This window comes from Wyeomyia smithii, chromosome 1, assembly GCF_029784165.1.
Source record: "Wyeomyia smithii strain HCP4-BCI-WySm-NY-G18 chromosome 1, ASM2978416v1, whole genome shotgun sequence".
Classification (NCBI taxonomy): domain Eukaryota; kingdom Metazoa; phylum Arthropoda; class Insecta; order Diptera; family Culicidae; genus Wyeomyia; species Wyeomyia smithii.
Window position 1 is genome coordinate 40,551,368 of NC_073694.1, and position 27,194 is coordinate 40,578,561.

At 39.5% G+C, this 27,194-nt stretch overlaps 1 protein-coding gene and 1 long non-coding RNA gene across 5 annotated transcripts in view; one reads left to right on the plus strand and one right to left on the minus strand.

Annotated features, from left to right (window-relative positions):
- LOC129718313 (cytosolic purine 5'-nucleotidase) overlaps positions 1–27,194 on the plus strand; it is a 78,686-nt gene that overhangs the window by 15,411 nt on the left and 36,081 nt on the right. The window contains exon 1 of one of the 2 annotated variants that reach the window (XM_055668954.1): positions 20,487–21,271. The exons of the other annotated variant lie outside the window; for it this stretch is intronic. Within the exon in view, the coding sequence (XP_055524929.1) occupies positions 20,952–21,271 (320 nt within the window). The 5' untranslated portion in view covers positions 20,487–20,951. Of the gene's footprint in view, positions 1–20,486; positions 21,272–27,194 lie in introns of those variants that run through there. 2 annotated transcript variants of the gene reach the window in all.
- LOC129718315 (uncharacterized) overlaps positions 2,128–27,194 on the minus strand; it is a 40,823-nt gene continuing 15,756 nt past the window's right edge. The window contains exons 2-3 of one of the 3 annotated variants that reach the window (XR_008726863.1): positions 22,317–22,449; positions 2,128–2,278 (exon numbers count right to left, since the gene is read on the minus strand). This is a non-coding gene — a long non-coding RNA (uncharacterized LOC129718315). Of the gene's footprint in view, positions 2,279–20,970; positions 22,241–22,316; positions 22,450–27,194 lie in introns of those variants that run through there. The other 2 variants (XR_008726861.1, XR_008726862.1) reach the window with 2 other exon arrangements.

Consider the following 27,194-nt stretch of genomic DNA (forward strand, 5'->3'; position numbering starts at 1 on the left):
CAACCGTAGCCAACTTGTGACCTTTGGTGCGGCTCTTCTCATTCATCGCTAACTGGCCCTCAGCATCAAACCGGCTGTCGTAGTTGTACTCAACACTTCTCCTACTGTGGTGCTGGTCGTACTGTTCGTTTAGGTCCTCTACAAGTACTTTGTAGCAACTCCTCCAATTGATAAGTGCTAGATGTTCTACGATATCTTCCTCGTTGTCCTCGATTTGGACAACCGAGCGCAGATCTTGTAAACTACTAGACAGTGATCCGAATCAACGTTCGGTCTCTGAAGGACCTTACGTCTGTAACGTTAGAAAAAGGCCGACCATCGATTGAAACATGATCGATCTAAGAGCAAGTCAGCCCATTTTGGTGCATCCAGTTGTACCTTCGGTAGTCATGCCTCTAGCTACTGCGAAATTTCTAAGCCTCAAGCCATTATCATATCCGATTCTAATCACTTCTGAAGTCCCCCAAGGCTCTCACTTAGGACCTCTTCTTTTAATCTTATACGACATATCTTTCCTCTGTTGAGCTTAAACTTGACGACCGCATATTTCGTAGTTGCTCTTCCGTGATCGATCTGAAGTGGCTAATGAAGTTGCACAAGAAAACCACGTATATGGTTACTTGGGATTAGTTTGCCATCTTGAGTGTACCAGTGTGCTTTGTATGGATTAATTACGACGCCGCCTACGTCCTTACGATCGTTATGGTAAGGAATGATGTTGTAAGGAAGACCGAATTTACCCATGCATCTCCACAACTGCGACGGAAAAAGGGCTATGTCACCGTGGTAAGTGATTGAGTCAAACAGTGTTGCGCGTGAAGTAAACTCATTGCCGCGACTGCGTTGGAAAGGAAAGTTTATGTGTTCACTTATTACGAAAACGAACGATGAGTATCAAACACCGCGATCTTCTGCTTACAACACACGCGAAAAAGTATCTACCACTCGTAGCATCCAGCTGTTGGTCTATTACCATAACCCGAGTACCTTAGAGGAAGCAAACGCAAGTCGATCGACGCGGTTCCTTTGAAGTTAAACATCGCGTTTCCGGTAATCATGATATTTATCGATTTAACGAAATCTTCGGCTAAACGATCGCAGTAAAGAAATATTTGGGTACACCTCGCGAAGTCACAACGTTCCGGAAACATTTATATGAGCAAAACTCCCCAGGCCGGAAACGCGTTTACATCGAGGCATTATGCACGACCGCTATACTCCCTCCTACCGACACAGACACTCGGGACAGTGATGGAAACGAAACGAATATGACGCGATCGTCGTTAATTCATCACATGTGCACTTCATGAAGTGCACAAACCGCGACTAAACTTGAATCCTCTCAACCCATAATGAAATGCATAGGTTTCTGGGAGAGAACAAACACATGACTAGACTATATCAGCTCTGAGAAGCGATTCGATCGTTGCGTTTGAATCTCCATAGGCCGGTAGTTAGGGGAAAAAAGGATAGCAATAGGAGAATATCATGTCGCCTGAACAGCAGCAGGAGTGTGGTGCGGTGCGAGGGAATGTGTGGGGGAAGGAACTACTTCGGCAGCGGTTGAGTTTAAGCGAGAGTAGGAGAGCATACACTGTCATTTTCTTTCTTTTTCTGACAAAAAATCATATTCATGAGTCAAATGAATATGGATATAGCAAGATCTGATCGCTCTGTGTAACAAAGACGAATAACTTCATATACCGAGTTGTGCACATTGAGAACCACGTGTTGTGATGTACACTAATGAACAGAAATATACCGTAAAGAGGAAAGCAAAGAGAGTGCACTAGCACCGGTACTTTGTTTTTCGTATACTGACGACGATGTCAACCAGCGTTGCCATGTATCCAGCTTTGTCTGGATTATCCGGATTTTAAACATATATCCAGATAGACAGATTTGAACTCCACTTTTCCAGATTTTTCATATATGATCCATATTTTGTCCAGATTTTATTTTCTCTATTTCGCAAAAAGGTCATCACTACGAATTTGGCGCAAAATTGTGCAATTTTGTCACTTAGAATGCTGGGTACCCCTAGAATTTTATCCGAAAAAAATACCCTTTGCCCCATAAAATGACTGTCAGATTTTTTCCAGATTTTATTTTTGCTTGTTCCAGATTTTTAAAAACTGACCTGACAACGCTGATGTCAACGCATCTTAGGCTTGTTTTATATGAATTCATTAATCGCTAGAGGTGATTTTTTTCCTTCGCTGCTCGGGGACACGACATTTCACAGCGCTTCTCTCTTTGTTGTCGATGCGGTGGTTGCCTATTAAATAGAAAAAATGGCAAGCTTTGATGAATCCTTTTCAATTAAAAAAATGCAACTATGCATATGAAACAAAACAGAGTACGAGGTTTATTTACAAATCAGCTGATGCTGATAACTCTTATAGACCTGTGTGATTGAGACCAAAGTCAGTCTGAGTCGTGCTATAAGCCGGTCTATAAGAGTTATCAGCATCAGCTGACTCTCCTGTGTGTGATGAGACATTCCTTTCAGTCGTATAAATAACGCTCGCACAGCAATGTGTGTAGTTAGGGATGAGCAATAGAATAAGTCGGAAGTGGAATGTGATACGCATATAGATTGTGGAACAGTACCACCGTCCATCGTAGTATAATTGGTCAAAACACCATGCCGGAGACAGGGAGATTGCGGGTTCAAGTCCCGTCGGGATGCGGTATATTTATCCAAATCCATCATACTTCCAGTTCGCTAATTTTTCGCTTTTGCTGCTGTACACATTGTTAGTTTCTGGTGATTTTAGACCCCCTTCACTCTCCGTGGACAATCGTTCATGTATATTTGAAAATTTCGTATGAATCTTGCACATTCGCCAGTATATGCTGTTCACGTGGAATATGAATAGCCCCTAAATTGCTTTTCATATTTATAAACGCATTCAAGTCGTTTTAAATTGTTATAATTTGTTAAAGCAGCAAAGTTTCACTCCAAATTCATCTAAACAATGAAGTGTTAAAAGTCACTCCGGATGATGATTGATCTGAAAATTTTAGAGCATATTTAAATCCAGCAGAACTGTTGCTAAATTTGTGAAGTAGCTACTGGATCTGGCTTAATGCATGCCAGTTCTCATTTTAAAAATACCAAACAATGTTGTATTCAGTATATTTTTAAAATATTCAGGATGTATTAAAAAAAGTGATCCAAGTCACCCCAGTTTACGATAACCAAAACTGCTCGTGGCTTCCACAGATTTTAATATGCGTTGCGTTTCGCAGCGTAATGATTCCAAATTTCTAAGGTGCGTACTTTGGAATCGAAATATATTTGCCTTCAATCGTGACCGCACAAATTATGTAAAATTGGACCATTGAATCGCATGATGACCGCTTTCAATAAACACTACGAAACCATTGACTTTTCAATGTCACTTTTTTAGCTCAATGCGCAATCGCAACGCTTATTGAATGGAAAATAGTTTGAAAGTAAACAATGTATTAGAATAATGGTTATTGTCTACTTTTGATTGATGGAATAAATGACGATCAAGAAGTGTCATAAAAAATTCAAAATTTCAATTGAATTGCTCTCTTCTAGTTACGAGATCACCCTGCAATAACCGAAAAAAAATATGGCTCCTAACAGCATGTAAATTGTGATAATAACGCGATATTGGCTGGAGGAACGTTATTTCCCCAGGGAATTGTAATTTGACGAAGTTTCTAGGATGAAAGAGGCTCGATAGAGCAGTAAGCTTGAAACGGAAGGATAGAACCTCACACACAAGCATGGATATAAATGATAAGCATGTCCCTTACTTCAACAGTGATACTGCCAATAATATGAAATGCGGAGTACAAAAATACGAGAAATTCAAATAAAACTCACAGCTTAGTTGAATGTGCTTGAAGAGTTAAAATATAGTTTATGAAAAATGATTTCAAATGATAAGCACAAGAAAGCTTAAAAAAACTAAAAATAGTTTTTCTATTACTCTACCATACGAGCCCTTAAGTTAATACAACTATCGTCGAATGTCGATAGAATGTCATTCTACCAGAAAAAAACTACGAAAGTCTGGTTAAATTACGCAAATTGATGCAGCCAATTATTTTATCCGATGATTCATTAGCATTCTAATGGATTGCGGTTGTTTGATAGATTGTGTCTCTCGGTTGATAAAATTATCATACGGTGACACTAAGCAGCACATAGCTGGAAGTGGCCCGTCAATAATTTATTTGCAAGTGGAATTTATGTTTGATTTGATTTGTTTCATAGATAATCTTGAGATAACTTTTTTTAAATTATAGACATTTCGATGTATATCAAGCACATACTTTCGAAGCCAAAATTCCGGCGAAAAGATCAACGTTAAGTCTCTGTAAATTTATAAAGGCCTCTTAGTAAAGTAATCATTTATTTACGGTGAACCAATACGCAAACCTTTTTTGGAGTTTTGGGACCTGTATTCAGAACCTAATTCTATTTCTAAATTCTTTGCCGAACAGGCTCACATAAACTGTTCGTGACTCTGTTTTCCCACATGAATGCAAACAAAACGAAGTGAAGAATGTCATTTTATTCCGGACATTTCTCGCAAAAACAGAGTCAATAACATCAAACACATTCAAAAAGTATATTTTTATCTCCAATTCACGGCTTTGACCCTCGCAGCAATGCACGATCGAACTGGCGCTCGTGAATGCAGCTGGCGCTGCATCGATCGACAAATCTCCCCGTCCATAACTCACACGGACTGACGTCATAACCATGCAGTGGAACATTCGTTGTTTCACCAGTGCATTTAAACACAAGCGGTGGCGGCGGCGACGCGCCGTATCTCGTTACCATGAGAAGGTTGTGCACAATTCAAAATACCAAACAAGAGATAGGATGATGATGGGCATATGAGTGGAATAGTAGACTACTGCCTAGTGGAGGCCACAACTAAAATCTATAAACAAACAGAACTGTGCCGTGTGACTTTTTTGTTTGTACTGACTGTTACAGTAGTCGTGTGTGAGAGAAACATGAGAAATCAAATTCCATAATCTGTTGACGATTCTGAAAGTTTTCAAAGTTATCAAAGTTTCATCATTGTATGGACAAAGTTAACTTAACAAAAATTAAAAAGCAAAATAACAAAGCCAAATTCCATCTAGAAATGATCACAGTTTAGCAAGCGATTGCAAAACAAATCCAAACGCACAGCACTTCCAATAGAAGCACAAAAACAAAATTGTTTTGTAGCAATGTTGATTGCCCAGTTTACACAATCAGCTCCGCCAGCTCAATATAATCGATGATGATTGGATTTATGCCCTGCATGCTGTGCCACTGTTATCAGTGCCATGTACTGATTCAAGAGCGTGTTTTTGATTTTCCGCTTCTACCGGGTTTCGATTTAGCGCTCTGTTTTTCGATGGTACAGACAAGTGATGAACGATAGCACTGCTGCAGGCGAGTGCAATCATTAGATCATTGCACGCTTGTTTACCGGTCGCTATCAGCTATCAAATATCACACGAATGCACTGAGCGGTGGAAACTATACATTTCTAGCTGATAAGACCGTGTGATGCTCGCTCTAAATACGGTAGTTTGGTAGAGGTTTATTACATTCTTGTAACTGGGTTTTAGATAGATATGGGTTGATCAGATATTGGATAAAATTTCTATACAGGTGGAAATGAATTCAACTATTTCAGTTCAAACTATTAACAGTGATAACTCTGGGTAATTTGATGAAAATATAATATATATTTGATTTAAATTCTGTTTAAAGGTGTTCGCAAACAGTTTCAACCAGTATATTATTTTGCACACATTCAATGCCAAGAATCTTATACAAATCATCACTTCCTTCCTTAACACGAGTTAATGAAACTCTGGGGAAAGAATGCAAATTAAACTTGGCTATTACTGCATATTTATCCTTTTACTGCACAACCCACAGACTACCCACAAAAGCAAAAGCAAAAACGTGATTGCGAAAGTCATATTATTTTCAGGAGTTGTATACATATCTATTCCCGAACTGATCTTTTCGGTTTCCTCCTGTGACGAATCCACCTATAATCGATGTTGTTCTAACATAACACGCCTATTATTATGTCCTGGTTAGGTAAATTGAATTCCATTGTGAATAAATTTTATTCATCTTCGAAAAGTCATCAAAGTCAATGTTGTATTATTCTTTCAGCCGCATTTCAACTCCACTTCATTTATTCTGGCCGGAGCAAGTTGTTATTCCTCATGCTTTGTACTCTTCGTCCTCTACTAGTTCAATATGAAAATAACAGATTGCTGGTTCGATTTCTGCGCTGTTTACTTCTCTGCTTCGCATGTTACATTTTTCAGGGAGTTGCGATTCTCGCTATGTATGAATATTAGGGCGCCAATCATGGTATGAAAAAAAAGTGACCAAAAAATTTCAAAAAAAAAACCTATACAAAATGTTCACCTGCTCGAAAAAACACCATGTGCAAAATTTCAGCTCAATCGGACTTAAAATGGGGTGGCGCAAAGCGATTGAAGTTTGGCTTTTTTGAAAACCGAAAAATCACCCAAAGAGGGGGTACGTGAAATTTCGATTTTCGAAATTTTTTTTTTGATGCCAAATGACTTAAAAACGCATGAAACGTCGAGAATTGATGTCATCTGAAAAATATGTTTTTGCAAAAATTTACTCTCTGAGACTTTTCAATTGTGGAAGGCGGAGTTCAAAATGTTTAGAATTTATCTTTTGAAATTGATCACTAATCTCTCGAAATAGCTTGTAGAATGATATACACTATAACTAGCATCGAATACATTATGTTTCATTAGGGTGGTTCATATATTCGCCATAGGGTGGTTCATAATATTGTGTAACAATGAGTATAAAATGAAAAAAATCACTTTTCACTGAATACCAATAGAAAAATTCCTGAAAATATAATATTTGTTATATCATTGTCGTTAGGGTGGCAATGTTGAATTGGAAAAATTATAAGTAAAATGGCAAAATATTACAAAACTAATTTACAAAATGTATCAAACTACTCTGTACAAAAAAAAATTATCTCAACCAAAATTAAGATTGTTTCTCGTGGAAAATGTTGAATGCTTTCATGTCATTTGCAAAATCACACACGGGAGGTAACTGGAATTTTAATATTTGAAAAATGTTTTCGATTCCAAGTGTCTTAAACTTTCAAATGAAACGGTGGAAACTGATGGAATATGTTATAGGGTAGGTGAGCCAGTAATGGCAAGTGCACCAGTTATGGTTATATCGCATAAGCGCAATGGTACCAGTTATGGCAATACACCATTTAAACTCCATAGGCCATAACTGGTACATTTTTTAGGTATTGCCATAACTGGCACTCCTCTCCTATTACTTTGTTTGAAAATTTACTCTCTAAGACACTTGCACTCGTCTTTCGAATGTTGTACCAGACAATTTATTCATTTTATTTACCACAATAATGTCCTTTGCCAAGACTTGATTGAACACACAGTGCTCAGGCTTATATAATCGGACAAAAGACTGTATCGATGTTATTCAGTGAGAATGAGAGTATAGGGATCTCAATCAGATACGCAACACAATAGACTCGTTGTTTCTGGGTTTGCGTCGTTTTGACAGTTCGACCATACATTTTCTGTCAAGTTTACATCATCAGAACGTGAACGTGCCCATTGGGTGAAACTTTGCATAGACGTTTTTATAGGCAAAAGATGATATTTTGTGCTATTGGTTTAATTTATTGAAACACAACTCATTTTTGAAAAGCTATTGGAAAATGCTATTTCGGATAGGTATTGATGATTACAAAAATGTTTAGAGCCAACACGGTTCGTTTGAGCGGTGTGACATCTTCGGCAAAGTTGTAGATAATAGCTTTGTTTTTCAAAAAATATATACAATCTAAAAACAAATTACTAATTTAAAAAAAATAAAAGAAAGTTATAAACTAATTATCGAAAACAGCCCATTTATTTTTTATAAAAACTACGAAAGTTTACCTGAACAACGAAACCGGCTATGGAGAAATCAGAAAAATAGTTATATTTTTAAATTTTTTTTTTTTCACAGGGTACACTTTTTTTGGAGGAACGAAGTTATTATTTACAACTTTGCCAAATACACTATGCCAATCAAATAAACCGTTTTGACTGTAAAAATATTCTTGATTCCTCATAGAGTGCTCTATTGAAATTGAAACAATGTCTACAGTCAAAACGGCATAGTGTCTTCGGCAAAGTTGTAGATAATATTTTGTCCTTCCAAAAAAAATATGCCTCTTAAAAAAAATAATTGAAAATGATTTTTTTTTTCAAAAAATATTTTTTTTGCAAAAAATGATAACTTATTTTTCTGATTCATGATATATGATCGGATTGGCTTCATTATTTTGGTAATCTTTCGTAGGTTTTATTAAAAAAATCAAGTTTTTAAAAAATGAACCCTTTTGAATAATTAGTTTTTAATCTTTCTTCTAACTTTAGAATGAATAATTTTTTGAGCGTAATTTTTTGGAAAGACAGAATTATTATCTACAAATTTGTCGAAGACGTTACACCAATCAAACGAACCGAAGTGCTTTTTTTATTTTATACTCATTTTTCACAATGAACCACCCTAATGAAACATAATGTATTCGATGCTAGTTATAGTGTATATCATTATACACGCTATCTCGTGAGACTAGTGATCAATTTCAAAAGATAAATGCTAAACATTTTGGACTCCGCCTTCCACAATTGAAAAAACGACTAAGTCCCAGAGAGTAAATTTTTGCAAAAAAAAAAATTTCCCAGATGACACCAATTTTCGACGTTTCATGCGATTTCATGCGAGATAGAAGTGTCTTTGACATTATTTCTTATGAAATGAGCCACAACTTTGCCGAACAAATCAGATTTTTATATGAAAAATAAGTAAAAATAATTAAAAATAAGAAATAATGAATTCGTTTTTTACTTTCAGGTGGATTATTCATAAAACTCAAACTACTGAAAAATTGAGAATATTTAACAAAACAACTTTGCTGAAGGCATTACTGCTCCAAAATCAACTTTTTTGAGTAAAAAGTAATTAGTTTAAACTAGTGCATTTTAATAAAAATCGTCAATAACCAATGAAATATGTAAGATGAAAATAAACTTCCTTCGAAGAAATCGTTTGTTTCGTTATGGCAAACAATATTGTAGAACATTGAAAAATTATAGAGAATCAATATAAAAAGTTAAAGCGTCCATTAAAATAGGTAGATAGAAGTACAGTGCCTTCAACAAAGTTGTTCCTTTAGAATTGTGCTACAACTTTGCCGAACAAAGTGGATTTTTTAATTCCAAAATGAGAAAAGTAAAATTCGTTTCTCACTTCCATAACATGGATAATAATTAATGGAACAACTCTTCTGAAGACACTGCAGCTCTAAAATCATTTTTTTGGGTTAAAATAATTTCGATCACGTTTTTGCAACTTTAAAAACAGTGTACACTCCTGTAGAGGCTAGTGCTGCAAACCGATATGTGCAGGAGCTTGGACGGCAACCTTCTTGCGGATAAGTTTAAGGTGATCGAAAGGTGGAAACAGCTCTTCGATGAGCATCTGAACGGGGATGTAGTAGAGCGCGAGAACGGTATGGCAAGTGATCTTGGTGCACGAGCAGGAGACAACAAGGTTCCAGCCCCCTATCTTCTAGCGGTGGAGAAGGAGATTGGCCGGAAAGATAGTAAAGCTGCTGGAGTGGACTAACCTTCCAGCGAGTTGTCGAAATACGGTGGAGAAACACTGGCTAGAACCGTGCACTGGGTCATAGTCAAGATTTGGAAAGAAGAACGAGTACTGGAGTAGTGAATGGAAGGTATTGTGTGTCCCATCTAGAGTTCGTGGGGCATCACCAGGCGGGATTCATGGGTGTCCGCGCAACCACGGATCAAATATTTGCGGTTTGGCAGGTTATGCAGAAATGTCACACATCAACTATCCATTTAAAATCGGCATACGACACAATCGATCGAGACCAGCTATGGCAAATTATGCACAACTACGATTTTCCTGACAAACTAAAGCGGTTGGTCAAAGCGACGATGGATCGAGAGATATATGTAGCTCGAGTATCTGCGGCACTCTCGAGCCCCTTCAAAACTTGAAGAGGTTTAAGGCAAGGTAATGGTCTCTCGTGTCTACGGTTTAATATTGCCCTGTAAGGATTGAACTAATTATTAATGCATCGAAGACGAAATACATAAAAGGACATGAAGTACAACGGCTCGGGCCACTACCTAGTTACGATATCTTTGCGCCCAAAACTGTCGACCGTATTCCACAAGCTACATCGCTGAGCCCGCGGCTTAACATCAAGCAGCTCTGGAGCAGACTGCCAGACACCTGAATGGCGATAAAGTAAACAGAAGCGGTGCAGAAACTGACCTAGGAGCACCAGTAGCAGAAGAATAACAAAGCCGCAGGCAAAGACGGAGTGCCGAGCGAACTCTTCAAACATGGGAGAGGAGCTGGCTAGAACACTGCAATAGATCATGTCCAGGATTTGGGAGGAGGAAAACTGCCAGACGAGTGGATGCAGGGAGTCGTCTGCCTCGTCTGCAAGAAGGGAGACAATCTGGAGTGCAGCAACTACAACGGTATCTCGCTCATCAATGCCGCATGCAAAATACTCTTACAGGTCCTGTTCCATCGTCTGTCACCTTTAACCAGGAGGTTTGTGGGCTTCATAGTTGCCCGTGCCACCACGGACCAGATCTTCTCAATCCGACAGATGTTACAGAAATGTCGCAAGTACAACGTGTCCACACATCACATCTTCATCGACTTCACGGCGGCTTATGATACAGTCGATCGAGAACAGCTATGGCAGGTCCTGCACGACAACGGACTTCCGGATGAACTGACTCGATTGTAGGCCACCATGGCGCAAGTGATGTGCTACGAAACTTACTGCGAATGAATGCGTCGAAAACGAAATAAATGCGAGCGAGAGACTCTAATGAGAACAACTTCAGGCTCCCAACTCAAGTCTCTGTAGACGTCGATGAGCTTGAGGTTGTCGACGAACTCGTGTATTTGGGGTCACTGGTGACCGCCAATAATAGCCCAGAGATCCAGTGACGCATCCAGGCGTAAAGCTTCTCGCAGAGTACCTTAACGCTCTTGGAGTTTTCGAACAAAAGGTGCTGCGGACTATCTACGGTGGAGTACAAATGGACGACGAAGAATGGCGACGGAACATGAACCACAAGCTGCACACGCTTTCAGGAGAAAACCTCATTCAGTGCGTCTTGAGCTGCCCGACAGAACAGACGTATTTTCGGTTGCTTGTGGACTGGTCTTTGACTGCCTATAGCTTCAAAGCTTGTGTTTTGTCAGTGTGTCTTTTAAAGATTACCTGGAAGTTAACTTACATCAGTCTTTCTCAAGACTACCTATTTCTTTCTTTCTCGTATCACCTGAAATGGCAGGACGAAAAAAGAAACCACGCATCGCTACGGGGAGGAAAAGAGAGGCATCTCTTTCTGAAACTAGCTTATGCAGTGAAAATTTATATGATATTCTGCCTGAGCAAGAAGCCGGTGAAATCGAAATGTTCGAAAGTAAAACTATTCAAAGTGAAATTTCCGTAGAAAAGGAGAAAGTTCCACCTATTGTGGTAACTATTGCTTCTGAATTTAATATTTTTAATAGAGAACTTTCTACGTTTCTCTCCGACGTCAAAGTTACTTATCAAATTGGCCGAAGAGGCGAATGCCGTTTACTGGCCCAAACATTGAAAGACTGGAATCGTCTTATTCAGTATTTAACTGAAAAGATGTATAAATTTTTTACATATGATACGAAGAGCGCCAAGCCGTTCAAGGTCGTATTGAAAGGTCTCACCAACGATCAACCCGTTGATGAGATCAAAATTACTTTCACAGAATTACTTGGTATAGCCCCTACCCAAGTAATTCTGATGAAACAAAAATCACGAGGCGAAAACAGTCAGCGAACTGGAATTTCCCTTGTAAATTATTTAATTCATTTTAACCGCAGTGAGATTAATAACTTAAAATTTTTTGAAAAAGCACATGCTTTATATAACGTGCGTGTAAAATGGGAATTATATCGAAAGTTTGGCGGAGGTGAAAAGCATATCACCCAATGCCGTGTTTGCCAACGTTATGGTCATGGTTCAAAGTTTTGTAACATGGACCAAAAATTCCTCATTTGTGAAGACTTCTCACAAAAAGGACACATGTCCTGTGAAAGAGAGTAAAAATTTTCACTGTGCGAATTGTAACGGCAACCATATGTCGAATTTTTATCAATGCCCAGCCCGTTTAGCAATTGTTAAGGCAAGGCAAGGTAAACAAAATTCAATTTCTCAATTAAAACCAACTTCAAAACAAAATTCTCCAAGCGTACCAGTGACGCATAGTTTACCTACTCCTTTGCATACCCGTTTAACTTATGCACAGGTTACAGGTAGTTCGAACATTATACCGCCTAGTGTTGGTAGTTCGAAAATGACCGTTAATATGGGTAAGCAAAACACGCTAGAAAATAATTGTACACCTATTACTCCAGCTAATATTGCTGCCGAAAATATTTTTTCTAATGTCAACTGCCTGGGGCCTATTACGGCAGGTAAACTTTCTTTTTTGCAACAGGCAATGTTCGATCTTATGAACGCCATGTTGCAGGCAAAATCATTGTTTGAAGCCATTCAAATAGGCACAAATTTTACTATTAAAATTGTTTCTAATTTAAAATTTAGCAATGATTTTAAATAAAACAATTAAAATATTAAATTGGAATGCTCGCTCATTGAAGGCCAATGAGAATGAGCTTTTTAATTTTTTAACAGTAAATAATGTGCTTATTGCAATTATTACTGGAACATTTTTGAAACCTAACATTAAGTTAAAATATGATCCCAATTACGTGGTTCATAGATATGATAGAATTCAGGGTTCCGGCGGTGGAGTTGCAATTGTTATTCATCGCCGAATCAAACATCGTGCTCTTCCCCATCTTGAGGCGAAAGTTATTGAAACTTTGGGAATTGAAGTTCAAACTGAACTTGGGATTTGATTTATTGCCGCAGCATATTTATCATTTCAATGCACACGCGAGCACAAATATTATTTTAAAGGTGATTTACAAAAACTCACCAGAAATCGTTCGAAATTTTTTATAATCGGCGATTTTAACGCTAAACATCGTTCATGGAATAATTCTCAAAGTAATTCCAATAGCAAAATTTTATTCAATGATTGTTCTTCAGGATACTATTCTATTTTGTCTCCGAATAGTCCTACATGCTTTTCTTCTGTAAGAAACCCTTCAACAATTGATTTGGTGCTTACAGATCAAAGTCATGTATGTAGTGATTTGATCACACATGCTGACTTTGATTCTGACCATCTTCCAATAACTTTTTCTTTATCGCATGAATCAGTTTTAAACCCTATGAGCTCTGTTTTTAATTATAACAAGGCTAATGGGGAAAGATACAAAACTCATATTGAGAGAAATTTCAATAATGAGCTTGATTTGCAAAACGAAGTGAATATTGATTCCGCTTTGGAAGCATTAAAATGTGCATTTGTTGATGCCAGGAATTATTCTGTTCCAAAGGCTCAAGTGAAATTTAATTCACCAATAATTGACGAAAATCTTCAACTTTTAATTCGTTTGAAAAATGTCCACAGACGTCAATATCAACGTTCTCGTGACCCTGTTTTTAAAACTATTTATAAAGATTTACAGAAAGAGATTGAACATAGATTTACTCTTCTGAGAAATCAAAATTTTGAGACTAAAGTTGAAAAATTGAAACCACATTCAAAACCTTTTTGGAAGCTGTCGAAGATTCTTAAGAAACCATCAAAGCCTATTCCAGTTTTAAAAGATGGTGAACGTTTTCTTGTATCCAATGAACAAAAGGCTCAAAGACTTGCTCAGCAGTTTGAGAGTGTTCATAACTCAAATTTGAATTTTGTGAGTCCAATTGAAAATGAAGTCACACGTCAATTTGATTTAATTTCTTCCCAGATTTTTTTACCTGCAGAAATAATTGAAACTAACTTGAATGAGATTAAATCAATTACTAAAAATTTCAAAAATATGAAAGCACCTGGTGACGGTGGAATCTTTAATATATTAATCAAACATCTCCCTGAGAGCACAATGGAATTTTTAGTGAAAATTTTCAATTGCTGCTTCAAAATTGCATATTTTCCCAAATTATGGAAAAATGCAAAAATTACTCCAATTTTTAAACCGGATAAGAACCCAGCTGAAGTTTCAAGTTATCGAACAATCAGCTTGCTTTCTTCAATAAGTAAACTGTTTGAGAGAATTATTCTTAACAGAATGATGTCACACATCAACGAAAATTCAATTTTTTGCAAATGAACAGTTTGGATTTCGCCATGGGCATTCCACAACTCATCAATTGCTCAGAGTTACTAATATGATACGAGTTATCAAATCTGAAGGTTATTCCACTGGAGCTGCTCTTTTAGACATAGAAAAAGCATTCGACAGTGTTTGGCATAAAGGTTTGATTGCGAAATTGCAAACTTTTATTTTTCCAATTTTCCTAGTCAAAATTTTGAAAAATTATCTTACTGATCGAACTCTGCAGGTTGTCTATCAGAATTCAAAATCTGATAGATTTCCTGTCAGAGCAGGTGTACCTCAAGGTTCAGTCTTGGGTCCAGTCCTGTACAACATATTCACTTCAGATCTTCCTGATTTGCCTCCAGGATGCACAAAGTCATTGTTCTGCGATGACACAAGCATTTGCGTAAAAGGAAAAAGTCTTCGTGTCATATGCAGTCGATTGCAGAAAAGTTTAGATATTTTTTCTTCCTACTTGCAAAAGTGGAAAATCTCTCCCAATGCTTCTAAAACTCAAATGATAATTTTTCCTCATAAGCCTAGGGCTTCTTTCCTCAAGCCAAACAATAATCACGTTGTCAAGATGAATGGGGTTATTTTAAGTTGGTCCGACAAGGTTAAGTACTTGGGACTAATTTATGATAAAAAACTTATTTTCAAAGAGCACATTGAGAGTATACAAGCCAAGTGCATCAAATATACGAGATGTTCATATCCTCTCATTAACAGGAATTCTAAACTTTGTTTAAAGAACAAACTTTTGATTTACAAAAAAAAATTCAGACCAGCAATGCTTTATGCTGTACCGATCTGGTCAAGTTGCTGTTCAACAAGGAAGAAAACGCTCCAAAGGATTAAAAAAAAATGATTTTGAAGCGTCCTCCTTGGTTTGGTACACTCGAATTACATAGACTTACTGGTGTTGAACCATTAGAAGCTATGTCAAATAAAATTATTAACAATTTTCGACAAAAATCGTTGCAATCCTCAATTGCTACGATAAGCTCTCTTTATAGCCAATAAGTTAGCAATTAAGTTAGTTGTAAGTTTACTTTTCCTTTTCTGACAAGTAGGTTTAAATCCCTACGAATGATAAGTCCTAATTGCGAAAACAAACAAATCCTAACAATTAAAATTACAAATTTCTAACAGTGTTGAGAAGTCACCATTTGTGATTGGACACACATACTCATTATTTACTAATATTTATCATAAATACTAAAGCTACTAACAAATCCCCCCTTTAAAAAAAAAAAAAAGAAAACCTCATTGCACACCTAGCGAAAGTCAATAGGTTGCGGTGGGCTGGTTACGTCGTAGAAATGCAGGACGACAACCTTGTGAAAAAAACTTCTTTTCAGCAACCCTGCCGGCGCCAGAAATACAGGGGCGCAGCGTGCACGATAGCTCGACTAGATCAAAGGAGACATGCGGATGATGAGACACTTGGGGAACTGATTAAACACAGCCCAAAACCGAGCAACATGGCGACAACTTCTTGATACAGCACGTGCCACCACGGCTCTCCTCTGATTGGTAAGGTAAGTATTATGGCAGAAAATCATCTTCAAAGGACGCTCCGATCGAGTAGCATTCGCCGCCGCACTAAGTTGACCAACTACAGAACACTAATCAGATCGGTATCTCTCTACGGCCATGGGACTATGCGTGTGTAGAACGAACGCGCCCTCACAATCTTCGAGCGGAAGGTGTTGGTGGATGGAGAATAATTAATGGAACAACTCTACTGAAAACACTCCGGCTCTAAAATCATTTTTTTGGGTCAAAAACCATTTCCATCACGTTTTTGTAGCTTTGGAAACAGTATGCACGGCTCGGTGCGTTGTGATCGCCGAGGTCATGCAATATGTTTGTGTCCACTAACAGTACCCGACATCCGCGTTCAATGCCTGGTGGGAATCAGGCAGAAGAAGGATAAGATGATAGGAATCAGTCTTAGGATCAAATTCCCTTTCCCGAGTTACGCTGTTTGATGGCGTCAGAGTTCCTCATAAGGCGCTATGGCGACCTACCCTAGCCATGTCCTCAGTGTTTCGGCATAGACCACCATGGGACCGCACAGGCGACTACTTCACCATGGATAAGGATAGTGGGTGGATGGGGAGACAAGACTGAATCCAACGAACAAGAAACAGGCGGCGTGTGCGAACCAAATCTCTTCGCGCGTGGTGGCATCCAGCGATCTCAGTAGGGAAAGACTGGGTAAGAAAAGGCTAACACACCACACCACAATTGAAAAGCGTAGAGAAAAGCGGCCAAGAGTGACAACGCTGTCCGAACAGCTCGATGCAATCATCGAGATCATGGCGAATGGGAGCAATATCGCAAGGGATCTGAATCAATGTCTCCTCCTACTTCGGATCTCCATCGACGAGGCTCAACAGCAGTACGCCGAAGCTTTTGCTCAGACAGAAGCCTCCGAAAAGGAGGAGAGGACTAAAAAGGTTGAAATCGATGGCCCCACATTCGCAGCGGTCTGTTCTACGAGGCACACGGGGGCAGTTCTCGAGAGAAGACCGCTTCGAGAATGTGAAAAAGCAGTTGGTTGTGCTAGTCCCTCAAGATAGCACACCGACAAGCTCACAGGCTATAAACCAACCGGAGTGGCGACTACGGGAAACCCATGGGTTACCGTGGTACAAAAAGGGCGCCAGAAAGACAGGAAGTTCCAAGATGGAGTGGCGATAAAACGACCACCAAGAGTCAAGAGAGCTAGAAGCAGAGGAGACGCCCTCATACTCAAGTGAAGTACTCTGAAGTCTTGAAGAAAATGATCGACGAAGGAGCGGATGCGCGTAGCATCCGTCGATCTCACACTAGCGAGTTTTTCTTGAGCTCCGAAAGGATGCGAAGAATAAGGGCGCTTCCTGCAAGGTGGTAGCCAAGCAGGTCCTAGGCAAAGATGGGCAGATCCAGAAAATCTATAACGAGCGTCTTAGCAGAGTGATTGAGATCAATCAAAGAAATAGTTATCGATTTCCGTTATACTCTACTAAATTTTTTGGAAATAAATATTGAAATTCAGTCCGCAAATATATATTTCGACTGTGACGTACAGTCTTCCTCAGTGCTTATGTGGACTGGTAAAGAGCAAAGCGTAAATCCTGTTTTTTTATTTGTAGTAGGTAAAAATGAAAATTTAGCACCCTTAATTGGAGTTAGGTAGGGAATTATGCGGTCGATTGTTTACCGTACCATGTTTGGGGTTTTTGGGAAGCAGATTGAATAGCCATGAGGGGTGATTACCTGCGTCTTTATTGAGAAGTGTGCATGAGTGTTGTTTATAAATTTCTAAACTTTCAGCTACGTCTAATTTCCATAAATTATTAACGGGGCGGAGGAGGTGAATGTTATCCGAAGTTAGTGGATGTTCCTCGTTAAAAATATGTTCTGCCACTTTTGATTTGAAATGGTGTGGTGGGGCATTTGTTGAAACTTTACTTGCTTTGGTCACTTCTGCGAAATGTTCTTTGAAACGTATCCCTAAGTTTCAACAAATGCCCCACCACACCATTTCAAATCAAAAGTGGCTGAACATATTTTTAACGAGGAACATCCACTAACTTCGGATAACATTCACCTCCTCCGCCCCGTTAATAATTTATGGAAATTAGACGTAGCTGAAAGTTTTGAAATTTATAAACAACACTCATGCACGCTTCTCAATAAAGCCACTGAGTCAATCCGCCTCCGGAAGGTCCCACCTTCCGACTAGCGCCGACGAATGCGAACCTGGCCCTGAAGGAAGGGAAGCTAAAGATCGGCTGGTCAGTATGTCCCCTGGGTATACTCCAGCAACCGGACGTTTGCTTCAGGTACTACTCGATAGGAACCAAGGCGTTGTGCAAACCATAAAGAGAAGGATTGCGTGGAATCTTCCAAGTACCTAGTATATTTCGGAAAACGGGACGCCACTCTATGGCAAATGGATCAGATGCCCAACTGGCAACCCGGCTGAAAACTACAGCTTGATTATTATGTAACGCAACTGAACCACTGCTACGCGGCTCAGCAACTGCAATATCAAGCAACCTCTGAGTCGTTGTCGGACAATGCCATCGTATCGGACCCCTACGACTATACCTCGTATTATGTCCTCGTATAATGTCCAATAGCTCAGCGGTGTATAACAGTAAGCGAAAACTTCTTGCCAGCGTGGTTTCGTCCATACTAAGGTATGTTGGGCCAGTGTGATCCAGTGCTCTAGGTACTAACAATTACCGTGGTAAACTGGAAAGTAGCTACAGGCTCATATGCCTGAGAGTTGCGGTAAATGTAATACGATGCATTCTGTGTCTTGTCATACCGTCATACCGGATGCTATCAGCATCGCCATCAACGAGGACAGAGAATACTTCGACCAGCATGACACAACGAGCATGCTAGGAACCAGAAGGTCATCCTCGAAGTCCCAACGGCAGCAGGAATGGTCCAGATCCACGAAGAGTAGATGGACGCACCGACTCATTCCCGGGGTATCCGGTTGGATTGGGAGGTACCATGGCGACGGAACGTGGAAGGATGGCAGTGAATGGGCCAGGAAGCTAGCCGAGAGAATGTGCGACGACCCGGACACCTGGAGCGCGGTTTGTATAGCCGCCCCTCAGATTGTCCTGGAGCTGCAACGTGTGTGGCGGCTCAACCACCAACCCGCCAGTGGGAGATATTTGCCAGCCTCCAGGTAGTTGGCTAAAACGTTGTAAAAGTAAAGAGAGTGCATCAAGCACAAAAGTTACCCGACGTCGTCCCGAGAAGAGTAGAGCTGGAGACCGGAGGGGTTTAGTGGGTCCGCAACAAGCCGAGTAGGTGTCGGGGGAGTGTAACTACCCCAGCATCACTCTCCTAGTTTCATCCCCATACTCTGAGTTCTCTTCTCAGGTGTCTGTTAGCCGCCTTGGGAACAAAAACCACGGCTTGGGACTGTTCGGTAAAGTAAGTTCAAAGTCAGCCTACCCGCATAGTCAATAACCATAAAACGTGCCTACAACTAGTTCGGGTTATAGTCCCAACTGTATGGGGTATCGTTAAACCATATGGATTATCATCCGTTTATGGTTATTGATTATGCGGGTAATTCAATCCATAAAGCTTCCAATTGCTTTGCATGGATTATTTCCACGTTCATTACCATGGATTCTTAACTCTTCTGGATTTTTTGTGATATGCGAAGGCTTCTTAACTAGACAAAATGTTGGCAGTACCCATTCAAAATTGTTCATTTTGGCCTTACTAAACTAAGCAACTATACTTAATTTTTCTGAAAAATTATCTAGACTAACATTTAAAAATGGCTTAAGTGTTCAACTATTTCTTCTCTTTCTTCAAATTGAAGAAAAGCTATCCCATGACAACTTGTCTCTTTTGTCGGTTGAGGGCCACCCCTCCCCTCCCGGTGGACAATCGTAGACATCGACCAAACCCCTTCTACGCTTTGAGGCAGACGCTGTTTGGGCCATTCCTATCAATTATGGGAAAATTGTATTGAATGTATGAGATGCCAATTCGCTCTCAAAAAAAAATCCAGTAAAGTTTGGAATAAATCTATAGAAAATCTCACCAAATTATTACATAGATATTGTTGCAAACTCAGTTTCTACGATTACTTAACAATTATATTTCTTCTCTTTCATTTGACATACAACCTTGAACTTGGGCTAAAAATTAGGGTCAATTTCAAAAGCAAATACATACACTCTTACAATAAGAGAATAAATTCCATTCAGTAACCTCAACGTGAGCCAACTCCATGCTGTGAGTTTCACCCAGCTTAAACTGACAGCATGCATCCGTCGTTGTATGCATACTCCTAAAGCGTTTCAGCTGGTTTGTTTTGGTTTCGAAACCTTGCTGCGACGCCAGCCGTACACGGATGCAAACCCTTCCAAGACGCAAAAATCGACGTCGTCGGGCGCTCCAGCAGTAGTAAACTTGCACGTAGGGGCCCCACCACCACTCCACACAGGCAGTGGTTTTGTTTTGATTCGCCAGCACAGGGCTAGAGGTTGGCAATCGCACCACTACATCCACATGAGTATGAACGCCGTCTGCTGCGCGGAGTCAAGCACCGTCCAAGTCAAGACCCCGGATCGACAGTTACTCACCGTCCGCGAAGTAAGAAACAACAAAGTTTTTACCGAAGAGTATCGTCGTTTTCGACTGAGCTGCAATCGCCGCGTGTCAACTCTCCCTTTGCCTGCCTGCGTTTGCCTTAGAGATTGGCGAATCGTGTTTTTTCTTATTCATTCAGTGAAATCGCTGAGCCGTTTGAACTGCTCACGTTTCCCTGATATATCCCCCCCCCCCCCAGCCGCCCATCGGGCAGCCTTCCGTTTCTCCGCGTAAAAACAGGGTGCATCGTCGTCATTTACGCGAACACGCAGATTGGTGTTGGTTTCGTTTGCAAGAATTAAGGTCGACCGAATTGAGTGACGCAGAAACTTTTGTTTGTTGTGAGAACAAAGACATCATACGTAGTGCGTAGTGCTTCGAGTGTATATTTGATTTCCTTGACATTTGCATATTAAAAACTAGTAAATAGCACAGTGCCATTATGCCCGAGATATCGCAGGACCAGTTTGAAGCGAAGCTTCCTCACAAGCCTCCGGCAACGGTCGAACAGCTGCGTATCCGTGCCAACTCCGGTGGGGCAGCCAGTCTGGAGTCGTCCCACAGGCGACTGAGTGCATTGAAACAATCCAATGGAGACGCCTCTAAGTCTTTCACGTCGACCCAGGAAGCGGGTGGAACGGGAGCGATAGCTGCTGTACGGCGTTGCCGCAAGAGCAGCGTCACCTTCCAGGAGGAACCGAAATTGCTTCATAGCGAAAGTTTCATTCACGATATTGGCTACAAGCGTGCCATCAAACACCGGTAGGTACCTAGATGAGGAGTGGGGATAAAGCTTGGGGTGATGATTATCTCTCTGACGAAAGGTGGTTTGATTGGTGTTCATTTGTTTTAGCAATGGCTTTGACACCTGCTTCGTCACGTCGGTCGTCAATGCTTGAGGCCTTTATTGATATTAAACACTTTTCCTGAATGCAAGCAGGAATTCTTGAAACGAAATTCGCAGCAACACAAATTTAGCAAATGAGATAAATATGTCTTCAGGGTATTTTTCTGTTTGAGGTGTTTGTACCTCATTTGCTCATCCAACACTATTTTTGCCTTCAATTCAATTAAAATGAAACAATACGAGGACTGAATATCACTGTATTAGCAAGCCAGGTTAACACTTGAACCTTTCGAGCAATTATTCCATAACACCTCAATTACAGCCCCAATACTTCAGCGCAATGACGATACACTGAGTAATTCTGTACTCGTTATCCACCAACATTATCAATAACGTGATCACTCACTAGAGGTTTTACTGTCGTTCCACCCTATCCAGTAATCTCTGATTTGAACAGTGAAATACTCGCACCTACACATTTTTCTTTTTTTACTGATAATCAATCAGGCAGAAAAGATTCGCTGGAAATATTTTACGTTCGTCATCAGCCTTTTTATTTTGCAATCATCTACTGCAGGCGGAATAACAACAAATTTCTTCTCCGATTTTGCATTTCGGATTTCGCACGGCGAAGGCAATTAGAGGTAATTATCTTCTGTTGTGTAGTAGAAATAGTCTGCGTTTCCATAGCGTCACAGCCACGAGTGGGAGTTACTTGAGCGTTTTGCTCGGGTAGTTTGTTACTGCTAAATTTTTGCAAATCTATGAATCTGCTCCTTTGTGCTTTGCTGTGATACTTTTCTGATAGTGTGGGTGTTTCTTCGCCATTCACTGCGTTTCCGCAATAATGGTCCTTCCTAGAACAAGCCTATAGTTGCGATTTTCTTGAATTATTGCGTTGTTATATTATGAATATCAATATTGATGCTTAAATGAAACCCTTTCACGCCACTGACTAACCTGTTGCTGCATTATCAGTCATAGCTCTCCTCGTTCTCCTTCTCTGCAGTTGCGATGGTGATAACGACGATGACGACGGCAAGTTCCGCGCAGTAGCAAAGTTCAATGTAACTCAGTTGATTATGACTTTAACCTAGAAAAAAAAAACAAATTCGATGGTTTAAATCCTATAATAAAGCAGGAAAAAAATCAAAACAAGCGAGCGAGCGAAAAACAGCACTTCACTGTAATAAACGGAACGCAATGTTGTATGTTACTATGAGCTATTTTTGATTTTAAACTATTAGATAGACTGTTGGCGTTTCGCTTATCAGCAAACGGGATGTGCAGCAGCAAACTTTCGTACGACCGGATTTTGATGCATTTCGTACGTCAGAGCTTTTTGCTGTTGCCTAGCTTGACACCGGTAACAAGTTAATTTTGTTCTGTCAGACTATATTTTCGATATACTAGTTTTAGAGCAAACAAAACCGTTTGATGAAAAAAAAGGTTACGGCCATGGAAACGGATCATGGAATGTATATACGCTGACCATGACTTTTTTATTATTCTCGCTCGTTTCCCGTCGGTCTAGTTCTAGCACTGTTGTTGTGCCAATCACCGAAGACCGGAAAGGCGACTCCACTCAGGACCCTAACTTACGGCCCGTTGATTAACGGACCGTGTCGGCTAGGGTGAAATGTAGACCGGTTAGGCTGGTTGTCAGAGGACTCAAACGTCAAAATTTTGCCTACCAATCATAAATTCATCACGACGTCAATATTTCATTTGAAATTCTTACGAAAACCAGCTTTTTCATTGAAAGCGCACATTGTACCGAAAACTAACGTTGAGTCCTTGTTTTTTTCATCTATGAGGACATTTCTTCGAGAATAAGTCTACTGACAATTATGGGATATTTACTCTATTTCAGTTGTTTTAGGGCAAACCAACCAAAAAGTGGGTACCAGAATCAATGAGTGGAAGATGAAAAATGTATGGAGTTTGACGGCCACAAGAGCCCCTTGCAGGGTGTGAGTGGATCACGCCACCGCACAACCATCGACACGTATGTCGGCGTTGGGATTCGAACCCCATCCCCCGATCACGAGCGTGGTTGGTGGAGAAGTTACCAATTATGCTAGGCCCAACTGACCATGACTTGAAAAAAAAAACTATTTTTTTATTGATACGTAATCCGAGGTCAAGCAGTAAATTGTAGTTATTTCACGCGGATATCTCTAATGAAAAGCAAAATTACAATATAGACAGTATTGAAATGAGAAATCAATTAGGTACACCCCTCCTTCTTCTGAAAGGGAGGGATTCCATACAAATGAAACACAAATTTCTGCACATCTCGAGAACTAACCAAGTAAAATGAGCCAAATTTGGCAGGTGAATGTTTTAGAGATAACAAATATGTCCATAAAAGTTTGACACCCCTCCCTCTTCTAGAAGAGAGGGGTTTCTCACAAAAGAAACACAAATTTCTGCACATCTCGAAAGATAATCAAATAAATGGAATCAAATTTGATATGTTTAGGTTTTTGAGAGCAAGAAAAATTCTCATGGTGGTTTGACACCCCTCCCTCTTCTGGATGGGAGGGCTCTTATCAAAATCAAACACAAAATGCTATGGTGGTTTGATACACCTCCATACTCTGGGGGGAAGGGGAGGATGGTCTTCCATACAAATTAAACAGATATTTCAGCCAGGTTTTCCGGAAAACAACCTGATCGAGTCGATGCATAGGATGCACCAAAACTCGACTCCAGACGCCATTTTTAAATTTAAGATGGAAACTTCCGGTTTCTAATATGGGTGTTTCCGGGACCAGTATGACGCCCAGAGGCCAGAAAATATTTCCAAATGCCATGCCAACAGCGAAAGTTGACCAATAACCACCCTATATGGGTATTTCCAGAATCGTAATGATGCATTGAAGCCACAAATCGATCTCAGACAACATTTTAAATTGTAAGATGGCAACTTCCGGTTTCTGGAAAACAGCAAAAAATGGCCGATTTCTATCCAATATGAGTATCTCCGGAACCAGAATGATGACAGAAGCTTAAAGTCGATCACAGATACCTTTTTGAATTCTAAGATGGCGACTTCCGGGTTCTGGAAAACAGCCGAAAATGACCAACTAACACCCAATATAGGTGTTTCTTAAACCAGAATGCTGATCGTTTTTTTTTCTCTGAGGCAATGAAAATAACCAGCTTCGCAATACCCACCAACAGACTCAATCCTCTAGGCAATGAAAACGACCAGCTTCGTAAACGCAGAGCGGAGAATGACGAAACTTGCAAAAGTTGTATAGTTGTATTGTATGTACTTCATACGTATCACCTCTCAGAAGTTATTCAAGAACTACTGCTGATGCTTCTGTTTCAGCAGCCAGATTGGAAACGAACGCGAGCTGCATGTCAGTGCTGCTTTTTTGCATGAAAATGAGACCATCTTTTGCACGGGAACAGCTGGATGATTGATGAAACGACTAATCACGTGGTAGCGTTCGAAATGCGAGGTTTAAAGGCAAGATTTAGTATATTTTTGCTATACCTGTGTACGTGGTTAGTTGAATGATATTGATTGTGGATTAAATTTAGACTTGTTGAATTTTTTTTTATTTTCAAATAATGACGACATATCATGCCGTACTGTTGATGCTAATAACAAATCTTTTTAAATACAGGAATCTAATGAACCATAAAAATATGTTTCGATTTTTACGTCGCTATTCATGATTTAAATGTTACATATAAAACGTTTCACAAGTTCGTACAATCGAGAGAAATCCCGTAAAAGTTCGTACAATCGAGAGAAATCCCAAAACGGACCCTTACGGAAAGACGTAGTTCGACGTCAAAAGCCAGAACGTTTTGGTTTGATTGGTATAACGTCTGCAGCAAAGTTGTGGACAGTATTTTTGTCCTTTCAGAAAAAATATACACCGTGAGATATGAAGTTTTTTTTGTGAAAAAACAGAAAATTAATTACAATATCTCATACTATATCTTCAAAAACTCACTCTTTTTTAATCTGACTCTTTTTTCTACAAAAACTACACATTGTTAGCTAACCAATGACAGTTAACTGAACTTAAAGAAATGAAACATAAAAAACCATTATTTGTCAGATAAAAAACAAACAATTTAATTCAAATTTTTTTACAGCGTCTTTTTTCCTTGAATAACAAAATTATTACTCTGGTCGTCAAAAGTGAAAAAAAATGTTGCCCTAAAGCTCAAAGGAGTGCCCCTAGCGTATACAAAAGTGCATCAAAGTGCGGCAAAGTAATTGCTGGCCGGTTTTGTTGCTTCCACGTTGGCTTATGGGAAAACTCATTTAAGTCTCTGAGAAAGTTACCTTCACTAGAGAGCTTCGTAGCCGCAAGGTTACAGAGCCCGCTTTGATAAGCGAGTGGTCGTGGGTTCGAATCTTAGTGGAATCAGGCCATTCAAAGGACTTTAACATGGGTTCATTCTCAGGCTCTCTACTATATACCCTTCCTTCAAGCTGAATTCTATAGTACCCTTTGCTGACTTTCATCCTAACAAAAAAAGTCCCTCTTATAATAAAACTGTTCTGAGTAACGTATAATAGTTCTCTTCAGGAAATTGTAATTATGACGCGGTCTTGGCTGGAGGAACGAGGTTTCGATAGGACTCCTTCCTCTTGACAAAAATATAAGTCCTACTTATAATAAACCTGACCAGAGGTGAAGCATTGAGTGCCTCTTCAGGGAATTGTGATTGCTACGCGGTGTTGGTAGGGGGAACGAGGTTCGATAAGACTCCTTCCTCTTGACAAAATAAGTCCTTCTTTAATAAAACTGATTTCAGAAATATTTACGCTCTACAGGGAATTGTAATTGGCGATATTGGCACGAGGAACGAGGTTTCGATAAGACTCCTTCCTCTTGACATAATAAGTCCCTTTTAGAATAAACCTGGCCAGAGAGGAACGTTAGGTGTAGCCTCAGTTCAGGAAATTGTAATTTGGCGATATTGGTAGGACAGAAAAGAGGCTCGGCGGTATAGTAGAGCAGTAAGCTTGAAATGGAAGGGTAAACTCTCACACACAAGCATGGATAAAAATAAAAAAAAAGCGTATCATTCACTTCAATAATGATACTGCCAATAATATGAAGTGCGGAGTACAGAAAACACCTGGGCAATATCACAATAGATCAAAATGTCTCTGATCGCAGTGATGAGTCCACACAGAGGAAAAAAAGGGGCACCAAAATTCACAGAAATTGTTAAAGAGCTATATTTTTTTTCAGTTTGAGCCCTAGGACAAAACCTGTGTTCACCACAGTTATTGATTTGAAAAAAAAAAACAACTTCAGCTCTTTTCAAATGTTGATACAGATAACTTTTCAAGAAAATGCAAAGTGTCCTAGGGTAGTAAAGTCACCCTTAGGGTAGAGAATTACACCCACAAAATTTCATTAAAATTTGAGAGGGTGCTGACAACATCTGGTCAAGTTGGCGCGAAATCTTTCAAAAGTGCTGTTTTTCGTTAAAATCGTGGTTTTTTAAATTGTGGCTACAAAAGTATAAAATTTAGAAATCTACTGATACCTTATTTTTGGAGAAAAATTGTCAGAAAAATTTTAAAAATTTATTTTGAGCACCAGTGTTTCCAGATAGGTTATCTTGGCAATTGAAAAATTTTGCTGCGTTTTTGAACAAATAAGTATATTTTAATTTCAACTTTAACAATTTTATAGTTTTCTTGAAAAAGTTTTACACAAAATACGCTCATAACCCAGAGTAATTATGAGCAAAACACGAGTCACAGTATGTTGATGAAATAAAGTCAAGTTTTCTGTGGTTTGGGCGACCCTCTATTTAAAGTTTTTTTATATCTGCGGACTTTTT